The following is a 22,906-nucleotide window of genomic DNA, read 5'->3' on the forward strand; positions in this document are numbered from 1 at the left end:
TCACACATGTAGGGATTTCTCCAATAATGTTCATTCATGTTGCAGCTCTTCTCCGCGGGGTCCCTCCACCTCTCCGTCTGCACACAGTATTAGCACCCCAGAGAAGAACCGATTCCCCCGTGGCACCACTAGTCGCAGCACCTTCCACGGAGCTCAGCTCAGAGACCGGCGCAGCGCCACCTACAACGGCCCCCCGGCTTCACCCACACTGTCCCATGATACGGGGGCTCTGGCTCAGCAACGCAGGGGCACCTCCACTGGGATCATCAGCAAGATCACCTCAAAGTTTGTCCGCAGGTCAGTGAAGACAAATGGCTGCACAAATGATCAACAAGGTGTACTTTATTTCTGCTTTTTTGAAGTGGGGTTTTATCATTGTTTTTTCTTGGACCTTACAGTTACGGTATTCACATTCCCTTTGGCAGGGATAATGAAATTTAAAATAATAATAATAATAAAATAAGAACAAAAAGTCAAAGTAATACTTTATACAGCCTGGGTGACTAAAGAACTGATATTCATGTGAGTGTTAAAGGGATGGTTCAGTTTTGGAGGAACTGTCATTGTTTTCCTACTTAAACAAACTCATGGATGCTGTTTAATGTCTCTGCAGACTAAATCTAAATATCCTTTAATCATATTGCCTGTATATTAATTTGTTTATGTGTTCAAAACATTATGAAACAAGACTAAGAGTCCAAAGCCAGCAGCTCTGTGAGACTGCACTTTTGCAGAGCTAAATGCTAATATCAGCATGCTAACATGCTAATGTGTGGCAGGTATAACATTGACTCATTTTCTTAGTTTAGCATGTTAGCATGCCAGTATTTGCAAAGTACAGCTGAGGTGGTTCTGTAGATATTTAGTCATAAACTAAAAGTAATGGATGAACTGAAATTTTGAGTAATGGCTAAAAATGGCTAATGCTAGCCTATATGAAAATATGACATTGTCAGTGGGATCGTGCAGCTGTGTAGCTGTGTTATTCCATTTATTTTCAAAGTGAAAGCAGAGGTATGAAAAACTTAAGCCTAAAACGTGTTAAAATTCCCCCAAACCAAACTATCTGAAGAGATCTAAGGAACACTGTGTCCAGATGACTTTATGTGACCTTTTTCAGCAGTGAAACACACTCACCCTGCCTCTTTAGAACAGATACACTCTCTTATCTGTTCCCAGTCCTTAGGTAGCTTATTATAAGTCCACACTTTTACACCCTCTGCTGTCAGTGTGACAAGCAAAGGATGGGGCCTCCTCGCCCGTACAGCAGTTAGCTCCTTGTTTCACCTTCACGCTGGCCCATCTGGTAGAGGCTCACAGCTTTCTCTCCTTCTCTCCCCGCATAGAGCTCTGTCTTTCAGGTCGACCCGGAGGTAGGAGAACACAACGCTTGCTGCACCTGTCCCCCCTGTCAAGAAAACCCCTAAAAACCTCTCTGTGCCCACAATGACCTTGGCCCGTGTTTCCTTAACCCCTTATGTACTTGCCCACTACACCACATCCTTGCCTACTGACACCCCTGTTATGTCATGTATTTCCTTCCCTTGTGCCCACTTCCTCGAGAACAAACCTCACAGCTCACCAGCTTTCCCTGTACTAAGCTCAGCCATGCTATCTGCTTCTCAAGCTGCTGGCTTTGCCTCTCCTTACTCTCCCCCGTCTTCATGCGGAGCTTAAGAGAAAAGATCAGGCAAATTGTAGAGGCTGAATGAAAGAGTTAGAAGCACTTTTCCACTCCTTACAGATCAGTGGGGACGATGCATTTGGTTATTGTGAAGGAGCTGCTAAAGTACGAGCCTCAAGAAGCCACAGTCACCTTATTGTGTGCTGAACCCTGATACCCAGGACTGTGGATTCTTTCCTGGCATGATGCCTGACACCCCTCTCTGTGTCCAGTGATGATGGGGGTGGTGTTGGTCGTGGGTGGGGGAACACATATCGACATCAGCCTGTGGGAGTAACAGCGTGTTCCTGGTTTATTTCAGGGTGCCTAGTGAGGGAGAGGCCAGTGCCAGGACAGAAACACCAAGGTGAGAGTTTGATTGAGACATAGATTTGACAGAAAACCAATGTACACCTGGTATTAAAATGGGATCTATATCCAGATGCGTTATCCGGATAGGTTCCGGAGAGGTTCCCTTTGCCACTGGCTGTAACACAAGCCCTCAGCATGATGGATCCACCCCTGGGCATCACAGTTGTAGAGTTGTTGTTTTCATGAAATTCTGCACCCCTTTTTCTCTAAACATACATTTGCCCTTTGTGGCCAAATTGTTTTATTTAAACTTCCTCAGTCCACAGGACTTGTTGCCAAAATGCATCTGGCTTGTTTAGATGCTTTTTGCAAACTTCTGATTCTGAAATTTGTGGTGAGGATGCAGGACAGGTTTTGTTCTCATGACTCTTCCATGAAGGTCATATTTGCACAGGTGTCACTGTACAGTAGAACAGTAGTAGCACCACCACTCCAGAGCCTGCTAAATCTTTCTAGAGGTCCATCAAACAGGGGTTTGATTTGTCTTTCTAGCAATCCTACGAGCAGATCTCTCAAAGCTTTCCTGGTCTTCCAGACCTCAGCTTGACCTCCAGTGTTCCTGTTAACTACCTTTTCTTAATTACATTATGAACCAAGAAAGCTGCGACCTGAAAATGCTTTGCTATCTTCTTCGAGCTTTCTCCTGCTTTGTGGGCGTTAATTATTTTAATTTTCAGTGCAGTCAGCTGCTTAGAGGAGACCATAGCTGCTGATTGTTGGGACAAGGTAGGCCAGTAGGCCTCACTTCAGTTCACTTCAGTTTCAGCTCCAGTTTTATTGGTCATGTGTAGGTTAACACAGGATAAACTATATAATGAAATGTGTTGGACAAGAAAACATGTCAGCACAGCAATGAGAGCACTAATCATAAGATGAAGAAAAAAATACATACAACACTGTAAACATGTATGAAGATGAGGATTATGAGTAATTATGAGTGTGTACAAGAGTATTGCATGATTGTATGTTGCAGTCCTAGTGCATCCTGTCCAACAGTGCATTCATATATAAACAGTGCAGTATCCTAACATTACTGCGACACAATGAGTGTGTCAGTCCTGGTTAAGCAGCAGCAGTCATGGTTAATAGTGCAAGAGAGACACAGCAGCAGCAAAAGAAGATGGAAGACAACAGAAATGAACATTTTTTTCCTATGCCCTATACAAATAATGTATCCAATACCCTACACAATAAATTAGAAGCCAAGAAAATATGTAGCGGTATATTGTGTAAATGTGCATGAAACCATGTGGCAGCCCCTGACTTGAAAATGAATAATAAGTGGTTTAAGTAGTGTTTAGATTTATGTGTTCATAATCCTGGTGGCCTGGTGGTGGAAGATTTCCTCGAGTCTAGTGGTACCTGCAGCCATGCTCCTGGATTGTCCTCGAGACAGTAACAAGGAGAACAGTCTGCATGCTGGGTGGCTGTGGCCGAACAAGCTAATTAAGCTCTGAGACCTTCGTAAATATCGGAGCTCTAATCTCTTGGGGTGCCCAAAACTTTTTGTATGGCGCTTTTCACCTTCTACTTTCTTTAAAAATCACAGTAACAGAAATTTTGACCAGACGTTGTCCAAAGTTTTGCGTGTTTGTCTGTTTTAACTTTTTTTTCGTGTACGGATGCAAACGTGTTGCGCGGTTTGCGTTTACACCTGCCGAAGATCCAAATACGATGCATTTAGAATTGGCATTAGCATGTATCTTTCCTTATCCGGAAAACGTCATCACATTTTAATACCAGGTGTAAATGGAGTGAGAGAGCCTGTATGAAACCTCTGCCTCCTCCAACATCGTCTCCACTTCTCTTTCTGCTCTTTCTGTCTTCTGTCTTTCTTCCGCTGTTGTAGTAGAAGTGCTTCTGGTGACACGAAGGAGGAGGGCGGTCGGGACTCCAAGCCTCGCTCGCTGCGTTTCACCTGGAGCATGAAGACCACCTCCTCCATGGAGCCCGCCGAGATGATGAGGGAGATACGAAAGGTTCTGGACGCCAACAGCTGCGATTACGAGCAGCGTGAACGCTTCCTGCTTTTCTGTGTCCACGGCGACGCTCGCCAGGACAACCTGGTCCAGTGGGAGATGGAGGTGTGCAAGCTGCCCCGCCTCTCACTCAATGGCGTGCGCTTCAAGAGGATATCGGGCACGTCCATCGCCTTTAAGAATATTGCCTGCAAAATTGCCAATGAGCTCAAACTGTGACAGCAGATGGAGTCCCAGTCGGTCTTTGGTGAGCTCTGGTTACGGTCTCATCTCATCACTGGATTAGTGTTGACTTACAGGACAAAATTCAGCACTGAAGGTCCTCACCACGCAGAATCAGGGTGGACTCGGCTGGTAACGTGCAATACTGGCCACGAATGTACTGTACAGGGTAGTGGATCAGAGAGATATCGCAAGGTTTGACCTCTGTGATGGAGAGCTAGCAAAAACAGCTAACCCCCCTTTTTTTTCTTCCGTCCAGCCCTCTGTCTCTCTCATCAACCCGCTGCTCCTCGTCATATGACACATTCATGTAACACATGCAGTATGCAACTGAAGATGACCATCCTGCAATAATGTTTTCAATCTCTTTTTCTAAAACGCCTACTACAAGATCTACTCTCCTCGCTGAATAACCATTAAAATTACTGAAAGCTAAAATAGCCGCTTTTCCACCTGTGTTAAGTCAGTATATAGATCAGGCTGGAGCCCATACTAAAACTATGTAAAAAGAGAATTGTACTGTATGCATAACATCTGCAGGTACTGTATTGTATATTGATTTTATGTTCTGTACAGAATTTTATTGTCAATACTGTCTTTTTTCATGGGATTTGAGTTCTTTCCTAATATTATTGATGTCTCTTAAAGCATTATCCTTTCAGTCTGTGAGTTTTTTTTAAATTCTCTTTTTTTAAGAGCCACCATATGAAAATAGTGTTTTTAATTTTATTTAAAGAGCACTAAATTATTTTGTTGAATATTAAGGGATGTGCTCCCTTGCCTTTTATGTTATATTTTATTTGCCTACAGAAAAAAAAAAGTTGCACCACATAGACTTGAGTAGTAACTTCAGTTAAAACTGAAAATGTGTTCACTTTATTTTCTCTCAGCAGTAGGTTGGTGATTTGGAGATCCTGCTGCAATTGCACAAGTTTTCCAGGGTGATGTGTATGAACATGAGAGTATGCACCTGTATTTCTTCCGTGTTAGTTTGGTAGTCCTCAATTACAAAAAAGCAGGGTTTAAATTGGTTTACTTTAGAAAGCGGCGGACAAGACGTCTTTACCCAGAGGACTGATGATGCATGAAAAGTCAAACAATCACCATGAAAGAAGCAGTCTGTCCCGTGGAGCCTTTCTAAAGAGCCTGATTTAGTCCTGCCACCAGTGTGATTATGCAGGTACTTGTGTATCTCCTTGCTTGTGTTTCTTTTGTTTTTTTTTTTTCAATTCAGCGGATTTTATTGTATTTATTCCATTACATTGTAATGTGCTGCTTTGTAGAATTGAGGCGTGCACTTTGTTGGAGAAAATAAAAAGGATTTTATTTGTTTGTATTTATTTCATTTAATTACACAGCTAATTTCAAGATGACAGTTTCCTTTAAGCAATGAAGTCAATGTGTTAGTGTGTGTTGTTTTGCTCTGGCCAGGTGTCAGGTGATGTCATGCTACACCAGTGCCAGCAGGGAGCTCAGATGCGATGTAACATTTAATAATGTAAACCTTTATTGACTCTAAATAGCATGATATTAGTCAATAACTTAATCCTAGTCATGACACAAGTGATGCACTTTGCATACATGTTAGTCAAAGGTAAAGCATTATGAACAGTAGCCTCAGTTTTCATTTCAATTCCCTTCAGTGTGTGAAAATAGCTGCAAGTTTGCCCAAAATGTTTCCCATACTTCTTATGAAAAACTGTATTTTCAATACTTCAAACGTTATAAACCATGAAGGATAAAAAGGTAAGTCGCAAGGATTTACAAGTAGATTCTCACACATTTCTCTTGACGTTTTCCAAATGATAAACAGAATTTAAAATTATTCTCCTTAACAAATATGTATCTAACTGGTGTGGTCCCTCTTAAACTTACAAAAGCGTCATTTACAAGTCTCGTAGCGCACAAGTGGAAAGACAGAAAAAATTGTAAACATTTCATTTTGGCAGATTTGTTCACTTAAATGTGTTAATAGGTTAAAAAGTACCATTTAATTATTACTTTCAGTAGATAAATATATGAGATTACAAATGTATAAACATTGCTGAGTCACATGAAAGGCTGAGCACAAAAAAAAAAAAAACCTACTGGCCAATGCAAGATTTAATGGGTTAATGAGCATGGATGCTGCATTCTTCAGGATGGAACGGCCCATGTCAGGCACTGGTCATGCATTAATGTCTTGACAATATACTGGATCTAATCCTAACTTGAGAGGCATCCTGAACTCAGCATGCATCTCAGCCAAATATATTTGGTTAGGATGCATGCGCTTCTCTTCACATGTATCATGCACTGATTGCAATGGAAAATTAAAAAAGGAAACGCCTGCCTTGCTCAAGTTAGGATCAACTGATGATCCCTTCCATTGTTTTTCAGCACCGCTGCAAAAGCCATCTCTAAGCACAGAAATCAAACAACTAAACAACCGGTCAAGAAAACAATCACTCAGTTGCTCAGATCAATGACCAGGTGCTCATAAATCTGAGTTTTCCCTTTGAAACTTGAGGCCAGCAGGAACTGCCGGTTGTCTATGGAGACTGGCGAGAAGGCCCTCGGCGCCTGGATGTTCAGCTCCTGGAAGTGGACAAACTCGCCCTTCTTGGCATCCCAGCGGTACACCTGGGTGAAAGAGTAATCGCTGCCCAGGATGGCGTACTGCCAGCTGCTCACGGTGAAGGGCTGGAACACCATGGATCCACGAGAGGGCATGGTCTGCAGCTCTCTGAAGAGGGCCCCGTCCCAGCGCATCACTTTGGAGTCGCCAATGAAGCGCGTCAGACAGATGAAGAGGTCTGACTTGACCTGGAAATGCTTCACAGCGTAGACGTCCTCCATCTCTGGGATGTCGGTGCGCCTTTCAAACAGCTTGGTGCCTTTGTTCCACTGGTAGATGACCGGCCTCTGGGAGCTGCTGGACAGGATCAGATGAGGTTTGGAGGAGATCTCCATGTACTCCACATCGGTGTCCCGGTACCACGGGTGGAGCGACTGGTGAGAGTAGAAGCCATTGCCGTTCCACTTGTAAATGGTAGTGGAACCGGCCTTGGAGCTGTCTGCTATGACGAAGAAGGATTCTCCATCGATGCGGAATGTCTCGACATCGTTTGGTTTGCGGATTTTCAGGATGTCGATGCCTTGGAGCTTGATGAATTTGTTGGCAGAGGTGTCACGTTTATAGATGTGCGAGCCACCAAACAGCTGAGCCACAATGATAAAAAGCTGGTTGTCAATGACCAGAGGTTTGCAAATCACTGTGGACGTGCCTGGTGAAGAGAAAGGAGGGAAAAAAAACAACAGTTTCACTTTGTCTTGTCTCCATCTAGTGGTTCCTCTTCCAATCCCACCCTCCTTTCAAACACATTCATAACCACATGACAGTGTGTGAAATGACCTTTACTTACTGTCAATATCGTCATAGTTTCTGAAGACCATCTCCACGTGATCCCACTCTAGAAAGCTGCATTTCCCAATGAAGGGCTGGGCGAACACCACATACTGGTCATTGCCAAAGGAAAATGCCTCCACCGATATCGATTCAAACTTCTGGGACTGGTAGGAAGCAAACTCTGCGAGAGAAACAAAAGAACACACTCACAATAAGATTAAAAGGTCAGGAGAAGCTGTGATGGTTCAAAGAAAAGTGCAATTTGAACTCCAGCATTTTCACTCCACCTGTGGTGATGCAGTCGAAGGACTGCGGCACCAGATCATTGATCTTCTTGTCCAACTGTGAGGCCGGGCCTTTACAGTAAATCTGATCCACTGTGGCATTGGTGCTGTATATCCACTCCACCAGCCACTTCAGCTTACAGTCGCAGGTGAACTGGTTCCCTCGCAGATCCCTGAGGGAAGAAAACCACCAAACGATCTTCCAAACCCCTCAAAGGCTCAACGCTCTCAGCTCCTTGAGTGGATTTTATTTTCAAACGCTGCAGTGGCTGAAGTATGACTGCTGGCTTTGCTCTCTGGCCCTCTCCGCTTCACTCTGTGCTCTCATTAATATCAAGAGGGACTATAAAGGAGGACTGAACATCTTCAGTGGGTGATTGATGGCGAACTATCTCTCCTCCTCACTGCTGCATGTAATTTTAATGGCGCTAACAGCACCACCCACACGTTTTTCAAGCCTTGGCTGAAGTGGAATAATGATACAGTGTTCTATATATAGAAGAACTCATTGTCCACAATAGCATACTTTATGCTTGTAGTTATGTAACACTATGCCATTTATCTCTGTGTTTCCAAATAAAGCAGGATTTAAATTCATACTTACACTTTCGTCAAGGCCTCCAGACCCTTGAACAAATCTTTGGGCAGAGTCTCCAGATTATTGTAGGCCAGACTCCTGAAAAACAGGGAAAAAAATGACTGTGATAGTTGATCAGATGGACCACTAATTCTTCTTATTGTTCCATTCAGTGGATGTCCCCCCATCCTTCCCTTTTCACACTAATAATACTAATGACACACGTTTTCCACTGTTTTTATCTCGATTCGAAAGAGGAACTTCTTCAAGAAATCAAAATGTGGACGTGTCTTTGCAGTGGTTTCTTGCAGTGGAACATAAGGATATCTGTTTAAGAGTTTGGGCACCACATTGCCACCCTGGAGACTGAAAGCAGGAACACTGCTTATTGTGAGTTTGAGGAAACATTAAGCTATTTTTAGACCTGCCTCCTCTGCCATTTTATGACTTTCTCTGCCACAAAAATGAGGAAAAAAGTAGATCTCGCTGTTGGGAAGGTTGTTGGAGTTTACTTCCTCTGTTTTCTCAGAGCTTTACCTTAAATAGCCTATCAGGGCATCATCTTGTGTGCATGCCTTTTACCTTTTTTTTTTAATTTTGTTTTATTACGTTACACAGTGAAGATGACAGGATTTGCTTCATAATCATATTAACAGCTGCACAGCTTCCACAGAAATGTCTGTGTGGCAATAAATGTTGTGTAATAAACTTTGTCAGCATTTCACTGGTGCTTTCCTGCACCTGCAGATAGATTGCAACATTTTCCACTGGTACAAAAAACATAAAGCTTCTTTAAAAAGAGACCATCACTGATATAATTTTAACCAAAACCAACCAGAAATTGCATTGTCAGCTAATTATTAGCACTATTTTTGATGCAAATTAGCTCTATTTCTTGCATACTTACAGATGCACTAAGGTTTTCAGTCCACGGAAAGCATTGGGTGAAATCGACTTGATTTGGTTGTTCTCGATGAACCTGCAAAAACAGTTGAATAACTGCATGAGGAGGGAGACGATCTGGTCTCTCAGAAAACATCTTCCAGGATAAATCAGTGTCATTTACTCACAGATACTCCAGATGAGGAAGACCAAGGAAAGCATCCTCGTTTATTGACTCCAGATTGTTGGCTGTGAAGAGGCTGTGCGGAGAGAGCCACAATATTTCACTATTCCTGCTCACAAACTAGGTAACAACAAGCTGTTGTCCCACATTAGCAGCTGTATACTCTGGAAAAGTGGGCATGTGATAGAACCCCCCCTCCCCCTCCTTTCTCTCAAAAGTAACCCAAAGACATCAGAGACAGGGATCAATGCGCTCTCTGGATTCCTGTAGTCTTACATGTTTGTTTTGAAGGACTCTGTTAATACTCCACCCCATGAGACAGGAGGATTCCCCTCTTAAAAAAGGAGGGGTTTCCCTTAAATTAAAGGTCTGATGCACAGATACATTAAAAGGCAAGATTTGGGTGGATGCCCAGCAGAGGGAATATTCTACCATGATATAAAAAGCAAATCATTTAGAAAGGTTATTTGCTTCATAACTATTATTGTTTAAGCTCCCCATTACATCCACTCTATTCCAGCACGAGCAGAGGGGAGATGTCTTGAGCACTAAACATGGCGTTGGTCACCTCAGTGGGGACTGACAGCATGTAACAAAGAACAAAAAAAGCTCCGAAGAGATTTCTCACACGAGATGCAGCGCAGGCGTGTGGATGAAGCTCTCTTTCGGGATTTCAGTGAATTCCGACTTGACGAATGATCTGTGGAGATGGGGTGACACGACAAAACAGACATGCAGAGATCAGCTTTAAGGCACAGGCTGTCTCACACGAACAGTTATTCCAGGCTTTGAAAATGCTGGACTGTGCAGCAGCATCAGCAGAGAAACCCACGACTGAACCAGCAGCCAGAGCCGAGAACTGTAGGTCTCTGCGAGGTAAAGCACTGGTTAGGAATTTATAAGAAAGCAATATTAAATATGACTTACAGTGACATGACATCGGGGGGAAAGCTGCGAGGGATCAGCCCTGCGCTTTCGCACAACGCGTTATCTTTGGTACATGTACATGACGAGGGACAGCGGGGCTGCCTGGCTCTCTTGCTGTCCACTAAGAGTAAAACAGACGCCACCACGATCAAGCCGAGCCAGGGGGATCTTTTGGGCATCTTGCGCGTATTTCCCATCCTTGCGGGCACGACCTGCGCGTCAAACAGCCCAGCACATGAACCAGGGTCTCCGCTGTGGTTCCGTCTCCACTGCTGCTGCCTGGAGGCCAAGCGACGCGCCGTCCGCGCTTGTTTATCTCCGCCAAGTGCCGTGCGCCGCCGCCGCCGCCGCTCTGGAGGTGATGAAAACCGGGCGCTCCGCACGTCCGCAGCGCTGCGATCACACGACACCCGCGGACATGAAAAGCCGATACCCCCCCCTGCTACGAAATAAAAAATCTAATCAAAATGCGCGCGGTGGTGGCTCGAGCTTAGGAAAATACCAGCTGGCGTGGCGACAAACGCGGTGTGACGGCAGGTGGGGATCCCAGCGGGAGCTGACGGAGCATCTCCATCCGAAACCACGCCTATGATTTCAGCAAACGCCACACTCTCTCCGTGTGAGGCTCCCGGAGGATTCCGCCCAATAGACAACGGAATGGTGTGATTTTTTTTTACTGTTTTTTTCGGTGAATCAGCTGGAGAGAATGAAGCCCTGACATGAGCCAGCGGATTGCTGCCTGTGGCGCAGACGCACACGGGCTTTCTATGCGGGAAGCGGGTGGGAAACCCATTGAGGATTAAATGTCATCATGGCATAGCTGTATATTGGATGTAGACATGCCAACATCCTCCCATTAGAGCTTAGTATTATTAATGCCTCTATAACCTTGAGCTTTACTCTAAATGTTCCCATCACCTTTCTTTCCTTCACATTTTGGGTGTATTTCCTATTCTGCACGCGGTTTCCATGGCGACCGGTGGATGCAAAAATGTGGCTGCCCTGCGATGGAGGGGTGTGGGGAAGCCCTCCTATCATCCTGACATCTGCTCTGTCTCAATCAAATGAACCCCATCCCCCTCACCCCCCTCACAAAGGACAGGTCTTTTCTCCCATCCTGCTTTGCTGCATGACACCATGTTTATTTCATTAAACAAAAAAGCCCACTCCTCTCTTTTATTCCCTGTTTTATTGCAATAAAACACAGCCTGCAGTTTTATTGCAGTATGCTCCCCTGCTGTGCCAGACATTGGAGCCATATAAGGACTTCTTCATCATCTAATGTCTCAGGTCCCTCCAGAATTGAAGGATTAATATGTTTACTCACTGTGCCTGGCAGGGCTGCTTGCACCAGACTCTTCTGGGAAGAAACATGTGCAGCTGTTTTTAAAGTCTCTCTGATTAAATACATGCTGCTCTGGACCTCTGTCCCTGATGCAATTGCACCATTTGATATCCAGTGTCTGTTTACCGTCATAATAAAATTTCACCTGTAAAAATGAAAGCAGGGCATTTAGAGGAGCAGGAGAATAAAGATACGGCCAGTGAGGGAGATACTCTGAAGTAGGCTGCTGCCTTCTGAGAGGACATGTGCGGAGGGGAGCTGTGGACAAGGACTAGCTGGAAGGAACAGAGAGTAACAAATGTCTCTTTTCCTCAGCAGCTGTTGGACTAAATGGAGAACACTGGATATTATTGTTGTGCTGCAAGATGATGGGTAGTTTCTGTGCTTGATAAATGCCATCATTCTTCACCAGAATAGAACACACGCTGTCCAGCAAGTATTCGACCACAGCAATGTCCGCTGCTGAGTCTGGTGTTTCTGACTTCTGTTAATGGACTTTTAGGCTCTGTGTTCTTTGTTTTCTGCAGCTAATAATCAATATATAGCAAATGTATGTTAATCTGCATTACCTCATGCCTCTTTAGCTGAAAAGGGATTATTTAAGCATTAAAGATTAAAAGATGTTCAAGTGGATGTTTGCACTTTTTGATCCTTTAGGTGTAGAAGCAGACTGTCTTCCCTGATGGACTGACCTCCCCACTAGAGGGAAATGTAGAGCCAAGGCAGAGCCTGTCAGAGGTGCATTGATTTATGAGGTCTTGGCTATTTAATATTATTTCCAGTAGTAGTAGTAGTAGTAGTAGTAGTAGTAGTAGAACAAGAAGAAGAAGAAGAAGAAGAAGAAGAAGAAGAAGAAGAAGAAGAAGAAGAAGAAGAAGAAGAGGTTTGTGATACAAAATAAACTGTTGGTGAGACTTTTTTAAGCTTAAATCTACAATTCATGTCCATGCTGCATCTTTCTTCTTTACTTTCAAGATTATATTAATGATTATTATCATTATTAATATGATTGTAAATCAGTGACATTAAAATTAATATTCATACAATTTGAATAGTCTACTACTCATATCATATAGAATAGAGGTGGCCACCCTCCGGCTCCTCCGGTCCTCCCCCATCAGTGAAAGCAGCACATTAAGTGAACGTACTCTTGCTTTGCTGTCTGACCTCTGAACCCACATGCTGTCTTAAGGTGTCCTGTGAGACCACAAAGCTGGCTTACTTCCCATGACGTGACTTGTAACTGAGGTGCTCTCTGCCTCCCATATGAAGTTTACTGTCACCTGTCAGTCGCCTGCCTGAGTCAATCATATCAAGGGGATGATCACTTACAGCAGTGACACAAGACAACACATCTCAAATGTACACAATTATGGTAGCTGCATGTGACACAGCAAATTACCATCACTGCAGAGAAATGCTTGAAATGTTGTTGTTTTTTTTCTGTGTAGAGCTGATAGGAAAAATGTCACGTTAACCTGCATTTGACATTTTGTTATTCTGAGTAGATTTTTGCAGTTATAGTAAGAAGCAGCAGGAGCCTGCATGAGATCTTCTGGGGATATTCTCATATGACGCACCACAACACCTGCTGCCCATCCCAGGTGAGGTCAAACAACATGCTAAACAGTCAAAGGTCAACAGGCATGACTGTGCATACTTTAAACCTTTTTAAGCTGCAGCATACAAAGGTGGAGCTGATGTATTTTGCCGTTCATCTTTGTAAATTGTGATATAGTATCTGGATACACATCTGGACTTGGTACATGGATATTCCTCTTATTCATAAAGATACCAATTTATGTTCCAAATCAGTAACACAGATCTCTTATAAGCTTTTTAGCAGTTGATTAAAAGGTGATGTTGTCCTGCTTTCCTAAAACCATATTTAGCTGGATCTAAGTAGTTAGGATAGTATACACAGAGGTATATTGGTCAGTCATGTAATCAATGAGGCTGCAAGTCACTCAGTTAACTCTTTCTATTTAATAATCAATGTGCTGCAGCTAGCATACCCTGACATTACTACCATGCTGCATCTGAAATGAGCATGCAGTTTTCAGAATGGTTTGCACAAAACAGACATGATTTGAAAATAAACTTTATTGACATTTTTCAGGTCTTATACATGATGCTATTGCACATATAATTATGTATTAAATGCTATACATGCATGATAGAGACACATCTCTTTGCAAAGGTTGCATTTGCTAACATTCAAAAAAGCAAACATTCATAAATCAGAAAAGAAAATCAAATCTGACATCAATCCGCTATGCGCTACCCATGTCACAAGCTCCGTTTCAGGAAATCTGTGAAAGATACTGCAATTTATTTTTCCAAAATAAATCAGAACATTTCAGCATTAAGGAATGAAGAGCAAACAATCCCATTTCTCGTGTACATGGTGGATTTGACTCTGCGTGCTGTACAGTGTTTCCACATGACACCTTCATGTGTCCTGAATGCCACATGGACGCGTTGACTTCTGAGCAGGGCAGCAGTATTTTTACTTTATATAAGCGGGGGACTTAAAAAGGAAAGCCAAAGGGCTCAAGGTGGCTTATAACCAAATCCAGTTCAGACAAATCTTCTTACATCTCTCACCCATTTGCTGGCGACATATGTTGCAAATTGCAAAGCAGTACTTGCAATTAAAAAAAAAGCAAACATTGATTCTGTTTCTGAAGTTCTTTCTCAACAAAATAAGGGCATTTTATTATTATTTATATTGCAAAAATACTCAGATATAACAGCTCGAACTGCTTCATACTTGCAGCCTAATATTTCTATTTACATTGTGTCCAAAGAAAATGAAAGTGAGCTAAATATCCTTACATTATATCCAGTATAAATATATTTATAATAAAATACAAACATGTACTCTTCTTAACGATTCAAATAATTATTTTAGTATATACATGAATAATGTTAAATGAATGTTTTCATAGTATCACATACAAACTGTACGTGCTCCAGACTGGTGCTGATTAAAATAGCTTTTAGTGTTAGAAGATAGAAGAACTCTACATCATAGTTTATAAAAATAATTATTTAGAGATCTTTGCACTTTACAATTCCCTCATTTATGAACACATGCTCATGCACATACACATACTGTACAAATACACATCCAGACAAACATTCATAAATGCCTTGACGGTCCTGGAGGTCTAGCAGATGACGCACGTCTTTGACTTCGCGCCATCTTGAGCTGTAGAAGGAAGAAATGAGAAGGACAGTGAGAGATGTGGAATGACGCAAACACAGAACCGGGTGGTGGATGCAATTTCGAACGCGGGCGCTCACCCTGTGTGTCTCCACCTTCCAGCCTTTTCTTCTCGTCTTCAATCGCCTTCATCTTAGCCTCGTGGACATCGGCCAGAGCTCTCCACTCTCCCCTGTTGATGTTCAACCCATCAAACATGGGGCTGATTTCCGTGTGGAAGCGAGAAAACTCCTGCAAACATGCGGATACATGTGTGAGTGCAGGTACACACGTGCAGACAATAAAGACAAGAGGGAGAAAAGGAGGTTGCACTCAAACTGAGTGCTTTTTATTTGTTTCTCGGTACCTTGTACACAAAGGAGCAGACGAAGTCGATGAAACCACACTGCATCTTAGGCAGCTCATCTGCATGATTTCTGTCCATCATTGGCTAAAAAAAGACGTAAGATAGAATTTTTATTGTTATGACTTTATGTCAACATACACAATGCAGGCATCATACCAAAAAACACAGTATACAGCTCTTACAATGGGCTGCTGGTCAAGGACTGTCCTTTCGAGGTCTCCCTGCTCCCAAAATTCTGCTGCCACCATCAGAGCGACCTGAGGACCAGCACAACAATGAGAACAAATGGCTGACTGATGCTTTGTAGTCGTGCTACAAGAAGACGGGAACACACCTTGCTCTGAACCTCCCACGGCTTCGTAATGGCTGACAGGTCACAAGCTGTCATCATCATTGCCCTGCGGAAAGTACGACACCATCGGAGAACATCTTTGAATGACAGCATCAACATTAGAGGGTTAAGTATTGAAGTGGCTACTTCACATGATAAACTCTGCATTTACATGACAATTTCCTTCCTGGTTGGATTGTTGGAGACGTAGTTGACCTTCTCCTTCTCGTCTGGGATCCCCTCAACAGCATCCACAATCTTTTGGAACATCGTTCTCTTCCTGAAAGACCAGAAAGCTGTCAGATCTTTTCACAAGTCGAAAAACTTGAAAAGAATAGCCATTAAAAGTGTAAGTATTAATGCTGTTAACTACAGAATGAGGGACAGAACAAAACTCCTAGCATTCCTTACTTGAAGTAGAGGGCGAGATCAGTAGCAATTATGCAAACTTCAAACAGATGCTGCACTGTCTCAAACTGACGCTTCTGAAGGTTTTGGAAGATATTCAGGTTCTGTGAACAACAGCAGAAGAATGAAGTTAGACAGCAGCCAAGATGTCACTAAGTCCCACCAAAAAAAAAAAAAAATCTAGCTGCTTACAGTACAGCATGAAAAACAGTTAATAGACTTTTATCTATTTCAAACCACAGCTACTGTCAAACACAAATATTGAAATATGAGGACCCACCTCATTCTCCATCAGCGTCTTACTGTACTCCAGGTGGTGTCGCTCCATAATGGAGGAGCTGTGCAGTTTTGCCAGAGGGGATAAACTCCTACAAGAGTGCACCAGAACCAGAGCATATAGGTCAAATATCTATTACGTTTTCAGTTTCTCACTGTGAATGTGTCACAGTAACCTTACTTTGTCTGGTAGAGATTGTTGGTTCCTCTGTGGTCAATGTCGTGGCAGAATCCGGCAGCAACCATGGCAAAGGCCTCGAGGTCAGAGTAATACTTCTTCAGTTTACCTGTCTGTTGAGGGGAAAAAAAGGGCACAGTGTTATAACAGTAGCACAAGTAATAAAAAGAAAAATAGTATGAGAAATCAGACTCACCAAGAGCAGCGTGAACATGGTTTGTCCAACATTGAAGCCGTGCCTCCAGTTGTGGTAGGTGATGTCACGGTATCCCCTGCGAACGGTGTACATCCATCGCGTCAGGATCTGCATGACAGAGGTGGCAAAAACAAAAAGAATGAAACAGAGCTGCAATGAATCTTTGGATTCACATCGTCGGTTTAGGACTCAGATCAAATATACGTCTTTCAGCAACTCAGATCAGCCAAAGTCCAAAAATATATATAACAATAATTAGAGCTTCACTCAAGTGATAATTCAGTTAGACCTGAAATGTAATCTCTCTGCACTCAAAATGCACAAATGTTGGTGTGTTTGAGTGTTTCAGAGGTGGTTTGTGCTCCAGACAGCGGTTTCCTGACCGCTGACATACTGTACCTCAGGGGGGACTTTGAACTTCTCCACCACCCCCAGCTCAAAGAAGCAGCGGATTCCACACTTGATGAGTTCAAACTCTGACAAGGGGAAGTCACTGAAGCGGAACTCGTGCAGCTCCACGGTCTTGGCATCAGGGATGTTGGCTTTCTGCATATTGGAAACACAGCGCAGAAGGTCAGTATGGCGTCCAAAACAACCACGAGGCTCATTAGGAGCACTTTGGTTTACGCATCGCAGCCCTTACCAACAGTTTGTACATCTCCTTCTGGTCACAGTCTTCTGGTGCAGAGCCGAGCTTCTCTTGAGTGTTCTGTGGAGAAATTAAAAAAATAAAGACTGATCTAGGAATGTGCTTTCAGTCTGGCTGAGGTGACATTGGTCAGCAGCAGCTTACCAGAATGGTCTGCACATCATCCAGGGTGGCCGTCGTCTGGTACATGAGCATTTCCTGGGCAACATCCTTCCTCCACTCTGTCCTGTTCAGTTTGTCGTACGTGTCGCTGTTCAGGGTGGACCAGCCGAGGAACTGGGTTAGAGCCTGGTGACATGGACAAATACAAATACTCCTCTGAATTCTGGATATTCTGTAGATATTATGTACTTTTACCTAATTTGCCAATACAAGCTACTGCTGAAGTCATAAAAATAAAAAAATATTGTAATATTTTTAGAAGCATATTAAAATGTGTCCATAAATTCTATAAATGGTTAGTTAAATTAATCTAAATTACACTGAAATACCTTGGGAGTGCAGTATTTTAAAAATATAATGTTGGGAGGCATATACAGATAAATAAATAAGAGATATTCCTCCGTACTTCTGTAATCTGTTCATCATTTTCGTCAAAGGGTTTGCCATCTCTTCTGTTGAAGAAAGTGGCAACGCCAACAATTTCTTCCTTTTTGTTGACGATAGGGAGCGAGAGGACATTCTTAATCTTCCATCCAGTCTCATCCACCGCCTCTTTCTGTCAAACCAATGCAAGAGAACATCCAGATTATTTCTGTTTTAAGTGAACGGCTGTGTTGCAAGAAACAAAGTGAATTTAACTAAATTCCAGTTGTCAGTGAAGGATGTCTCACCTGAAATGCAAAGTACTCATCTGCCGCGGCATTCATCATGTTGCAGATCTAGGAGTAGTAAAAAACGTCATTCAGTGTGTGTTTGGAGGTCAACAGATCAGTGCAGCTAGTTAATTAACTACTGCAGCGTTCGCATGAAAAACAAAGGTGGAACTTACGAATCCATTCTCGGCCACGTATGAGGGGAGTCCGCTGACCAGAGCCCAGTGGTCGGCTGGAGGGCCGCTGTGAGTTCAGAGAGGATCAGTGACTGCACGTCTTCTCATTACACTCCCAGTTAAAAACATGCAAATAAAGCTGTAAACTCATCAATCAGTGCATCATCATACTTACGGGATAACTTTAATCTCCTCTTTGTCCTCCAGCAAGTAGTCAATAATCTTGTAGAAGCTGATTTCCTGAATGATAAATTATAAAAGTTGATATGTTTAAAATCTCCACAAATTGGTGGATGAGAATAATTTCAACAACAAACCCAGTGTTAGACTTACTCTGCCGTCGGGGGTCTTCGGGCCCTTGTATGGCTCCTGCTCTCCAAGCTTGATTGGCCACTCATCAAAGAACTCCTGGTTAAGACAAGGCCAACATGCTGCATTATTAATTAACACAGAGAGCTGCAGTGCATGCAGCTGCAGGTAGAACTGCAGTGAACAGGTCTACGCACCTTTTCTTTGGTCATGTCCAGGAGTCCCACAGAGTATCTCTCACACTTGATATATGTCCTCACTGTGTACAAGGCTTTGTGAAACTGCCTCTCAATATCTGTCAGCTCCTCAAACACTTTGCTGGCTGACCACAGCAACACCTACAGCAAGGAATAGAACCACTGGTGATGACTTTCATGGGAGCTTTTGATTCTTGTGTCAAAATGCTGGAAAATGAATATCTCTGAAACATGAAGAGAGCTGCCAAATATTTGCCTTGTAAAAATCAGACCAGACAAGTGGGTTTATCACTGTGTGTGTTTACCTGACTCCTCCTGGACTCTACATCCCACATGTAAGAAGTGTGGGCTTGGAGAGCGACTACAGAAGCAAAGTTCACATATTTATTGAAGAGCTGTAATGAAAGAGCAAAGAAACGTATTGCTTGATGAATCACGTTTACATGTTCAACAGATTAGTCACTTCCTCAGACAGATATTCACTTGCATGGCTGCTAGAGCCACAAAGAGACCACGAAAAAAGATGAGAAGAAGTGTCTGACCTCCCCCTTCCTAAAAGGATTATAAGCTGAGCTGTCATAACGGCAACCCAGAGTATTATGTCAAGCTTTAAAATATACAGGTCAGGGACAGGAAGCTGTTCGGCTAAAATTGGCCATTTTACCACGCAAGTTCAGGTAAGGATATGAGCCTCGTGCTGGATTTGTCTGCCTCCTGCAAGTGGTAAAGCCCAACTAAGTGCAGCCTGTTTGATTTAGTCTTTAGACTAATTGCCAGTATGAAGTATGACATAATTAAAAATGAGCCACTCACCTCCTGATCACCCTTTGAGAACTCATCAGCACCTTGTTTGTTGAGTGCCATGATGACACCGATGGGTTCCTTTCCATTCATGATGGGAGCAGTAAGCATGCATTTGGTGGTGTATTTTGTCTGTTTATCCACAAAGTCACTGAAATGAGAGTTCTGGAAAGAATAAAGAGAATAAGGTTAACATACATGTCCATTGCATCAACACTCTATCACTGTGTGCTATTATACTAAGTTAGGCAGCAGCATGAGAAAAGACACACTGATGCACAAATAGTTTGTTGCACAAAAAGACAATTGGTTTGAGCACATTCTTTGATCCATCTGTATTTGTGTTATTTCTATACTCAATCTTATTTACCATCTTTGTCAGCTCACCTTCTTAACATCAGGGATATTCTGAGGCTTCTTGGAGTGGGCTGTCCATCCAACAATGCCCATGTCGGTGGGAAAAACGATCTCTACATTGGGGTTCACTATATTTCTATCAAATGGAGAATTGTGTGTCACATCGAAGAGGATCGTGGACAGCTCGGGTGTTCCGTTACGAGCCCTGTAGCCGAAGTAGCTGCAGCGATCAGCCTGTACCAGCAGGGCGATCCTCTGGAGAACTTTATGCAGGGCTTTTTCCATCGGGTTGTCGCCCTGCATCTCCTTTAGGAGCTCAAAAATGAACTCAGCCTCCTGGATGGTGGAGACATCCTTGTAAGAGGCCGGGTCTTTGACCTGGACCTGGTTGTTGAAGGCAGCAGTGATCACATCTGCCTTGACTTTCTTATCATAGTACTCCTTAGCAAACTGTGGGTTGTTGTCAAGGAACTTCTCTACAGAGTCTTTGTCTGCCATGTTGTTCAAGTTTGGATGGACGATCCCTTATGTAGCTGCACAAAGATGCTCCTCTCAGACGGCTGCAGCTGGACGGAGGAGAGATTGGAGCTGCGAAAGTGGCCTCCAGAAGATGTGGCGGTGCGGATCCTACTGAGGCATTTCCTCTGAGGACACTGGACCGAAGCTGCAGCTCCAACCTTCTCCACAGCAACAGAAGGTAGTGAGTGGCTTACTAGGTAAGGGGATCCCAGGGGGAACTAATGACTGTGACGCAAGAGTCATAAAGCCCCTGAGCTTTCTTAACTTGTAAATCCAGCCGCTTGTCATTTTAATGGCCAATCCCATCACAGGTAATAACTGAGTTATGGCACCCACAGTATGACCTGCACTGTAGAAGTACAGGAAAGACTACAATTATTCCTATGAGTTTCCAGAATGATAACATACTGAGCTATCCTCCATAAACACTTTGTGTATACTGCTTCAGCATTAAAAATGCGGTTGATTCATTTTAAAATGTACCAAACACCGTCGTGGAAGGACTGCTGTATGATTTTAGGAGGATAAGGATAATACCATAGCAATAATACCAGGCAAAGAGGGTCAGAGGAGCTACAGACCACTTGATGAAAGCTGTGTTTAAGTGTCTTATGATGTCTGAGAACCTTTGTATGAGAGACAGTGATTAATGTCATGATACAGAGACACATGGAAGGCTGAAATGACGGCACTACAGCTAGTCAGCTGACAGCCAGCAATGCTTTGGTCTCTACGGTCACTTCTGCTAGATAGCAGCTACATTTAACCATTGAAAGGATTAAGTAGGATTGTCAACTGCTGCTTTGGGTTTAATTACTCTCGTTGGCAGGCAAACTGCCTTTGTTAGTATGATCTGGCTATGAGACAATCATTTACTCCCATGCCATGACAAAACAGTGATGGTGTGACTAAAAAGTAATTTAAAATAGTCTTTTTTCCACAATTTTTAAAATTGAATTGATATTAGTCAATTGATTAATTCATTTGTTTCTGTACACTTGATATACTTCTTACGTCTTAAGAATCAAAACAACATTCAATATTGCATTCTTTATGTAAAAGGTTCTCATAAAGTAACTAAAGGTAGTTAGCTAATAATAATCTGTGCTGCATTACTGCAACACATTTATTATTTGGCATTTTGTAGTGTGATACATTTTCATAGACTGAAAAGAAACTGTATGTTTTATGTAAGTTTGAATCCTCTATTCGAACATAGTTTTGCACATGGTGGATGACGCCCTTCATGTTTGTCTCCAGTGGAACAACCTGATGCTTAGTAGAGCAAATGTGTATTAATCCGTATTTGAAAATAGTTCCCAACAAACGCAATATTTACTCCTGTTTGAGTAACATCTGCTAAAATTTTTAGGGAAATTACTTATATTTGGGATCAATTTTTAAAGACGCATGTCTTAAGTGGGAATGAATTGGGTGGAAAAGTTAAATACAGAGGCCAGGGTAGTGATGGTGACACGGCCGCTCATACAGATGACTTACAGCATAGTGTGGCAGGCCGTCGGGATGGTCTTGTTGGCCAGCAGTCTGCGTTCCAAGGTTACCAGGGCTGCAGCTCCTACATTTGCTGCCACGGAAACCAGGAAGGCAGCTGCAAGAGCCAGGGTCTCGACAATAGTGGTGGCAACATGATCTGAGCGGTGTAGCTCAGTGAAGGAAAAATTAGTGAAGTTCCTTGAGTGGAGTGAGTGTGCGAGTCCATATAGGCTGAAAGAGGTGATTTAGATCCAAGATGCTTAATGATGCTTCACACCAGGAAAGGAAATGGGGAAAATGAGCTGATAGGGCATGAAATGATTAAGGGGAAGAGGAGGCAGGATGGAGGATGGTGACGAGCCTTGCTCCAGCTGCTACCAGATGTGGAGTCATGTTCTTCGTGCTTCTGTCTTCCACTGTGTAGCTATTCTGTGCTACTTCAATGCCACATTTCTTTAGCACTTTTTTCAGATTACCTCTTTAGAAACAGCTCTACATGTAATAACAACAAACAGTTGTAATTGACTGGGATTGACTTCTCTGTGGGTTAATCCAAGGTCTAAGCTTCAATCAATGAAACTGTTCAGCAGCAATACTGCGTAAATCGTAAATTAGCTGTTGAGATCTAATTATCTTGACACCACTTTTATTTACACTGTGAATGAGATTACTGAGATGCTTCCCAGTAAATTACAGTAGTAGTGATACAGTAACTGATCAGCGTCTGTCCTAAAAATTGGCTTTTCATCTCGTGCAAACCCTACAGGAATAGTTTTTAAAATGTTCAGAAAGATGAGAGATT

The 22,906-nt window shown here is 42.9% G+C and overlaps 3 protein-coding genes across 9 annotated transcripts in view; 1 reads left to right on the top strand and 2 right to left on the bottom strand.

The window, feature by feature from the left end:
- LOC121613486 (serine/threonine-protein kinase MARK1-like) overlaps nt 1-5,568 on the top strand; it is a 29,606-nt gene extending 24,038 nt beyond the window's left edge. For 2 of the 7 annotated variants that reach the window (XM_041946864.1, XM_041946868.1), the window contains exons 16-18: nt 46-297; nt 1,986-2,030; nt 3,885-5,568. In XM_041946864.1, the coding sequence (XP_041802798.1) occupies nt 46-297; nt 1,986-2,030; nt 3,885-4,233 (646 nt within the window). In that variant the 3' untranslated portion in view covers nt 4,234-5,568. The remainder of the gene's footprint in view (nt 1-45; nt 298-1,985; nt 2,031-3,884) is intronic. The other 5 variants (XM_041946865.1, XM_041946869.1, XM_041946867.1 and 2 more) reach the window with 3 other exon arrangements.
- On the bottom strand, nt 5,524-11,029 carry LOC121613488 (leucine-rich glioma-inactivated protein 1-like). Its single transcript, XM_041946871.1, has 8 exons — nt 10,479-11,029; nt 10,180-10,251; nt 9,556-9,627; nt 9,393-9,464; nt 8,513-8,584; nt 7,912-8,081; nt 7,641-7,805; nt 5,524-7,502 (listed from the first exon to the last, which is right to left on the bottom strand). The coding sequence occupies exons 1-8, from the start codon at nt 10,673-10,675 to the stop codon at nt 6,685-6,687; spliced, it is 1,638 nt and encodes a 545-aa protein (XP_041802805.1). The 5' UTR covers nt 10,676-11,029; the 3' UTR covers nt 5,524-6,684.
- A 3,967-nt stretch (nt 11,030-14,996) lies between these two features.
- On the bottom strand, nt 14,997-20,589 carry LOC121613923 (cone cGMP-specific 3',5'-cyclic phosphodiesterase subunit alpha'-like). The gene is made up of 22 exons (XM_041947636.1): nt 20,122-20,589; nt 19,747-19,899; nt 19,239-19,328; nt 18,934-19,074; nt 18,761-18,835; nt 18,603-18,667; nt 18,428-18,494; nt 18,270-18,317; nt 18,005-18,154; nt 17,581-17,724; nt 17,431-17,496; nt 17,187-17,333; nt 16,788-16,895; nt 16,595-16,704; nt 16,418-16,505; nt 16,141-16,241; nt 15,902-16,009; nt 15,733-15,796; nt 15,581-15,655; nt 15,399-15,482; nt 15,133-15,283; nt 14,997-15,031 (listed from the first exon to the last, which is right to left on the bottom strand). The coding sequence occupies exons 1-22, from the start codon at nt 20,587-20,589 to the stop codon at nt 14,997-14,999; spliced, it is 2,538 nt and encodes an 845-aa protein (XP_041803570.1).
- Between the last annotated feature and the right edge of the window lie 2,317 nt (nt 20,590-22,906).

This window comes from Chelmon rostratus, chromosome 11, assembly GCF_017976325.1.
Source record: "Chelmon rostratus isolate fCheRos1 chromosome 11, fCheRos1.pri, whole genome shotgun sequence".
Classification (NCBI taxonomy): domain Eukaryota; kingdom Metazoa; phylum Chordata; class Actinopteri; order Chaetodontiformes; family Chaetodontidae; genus Chelmon; species Chelmon rostratus.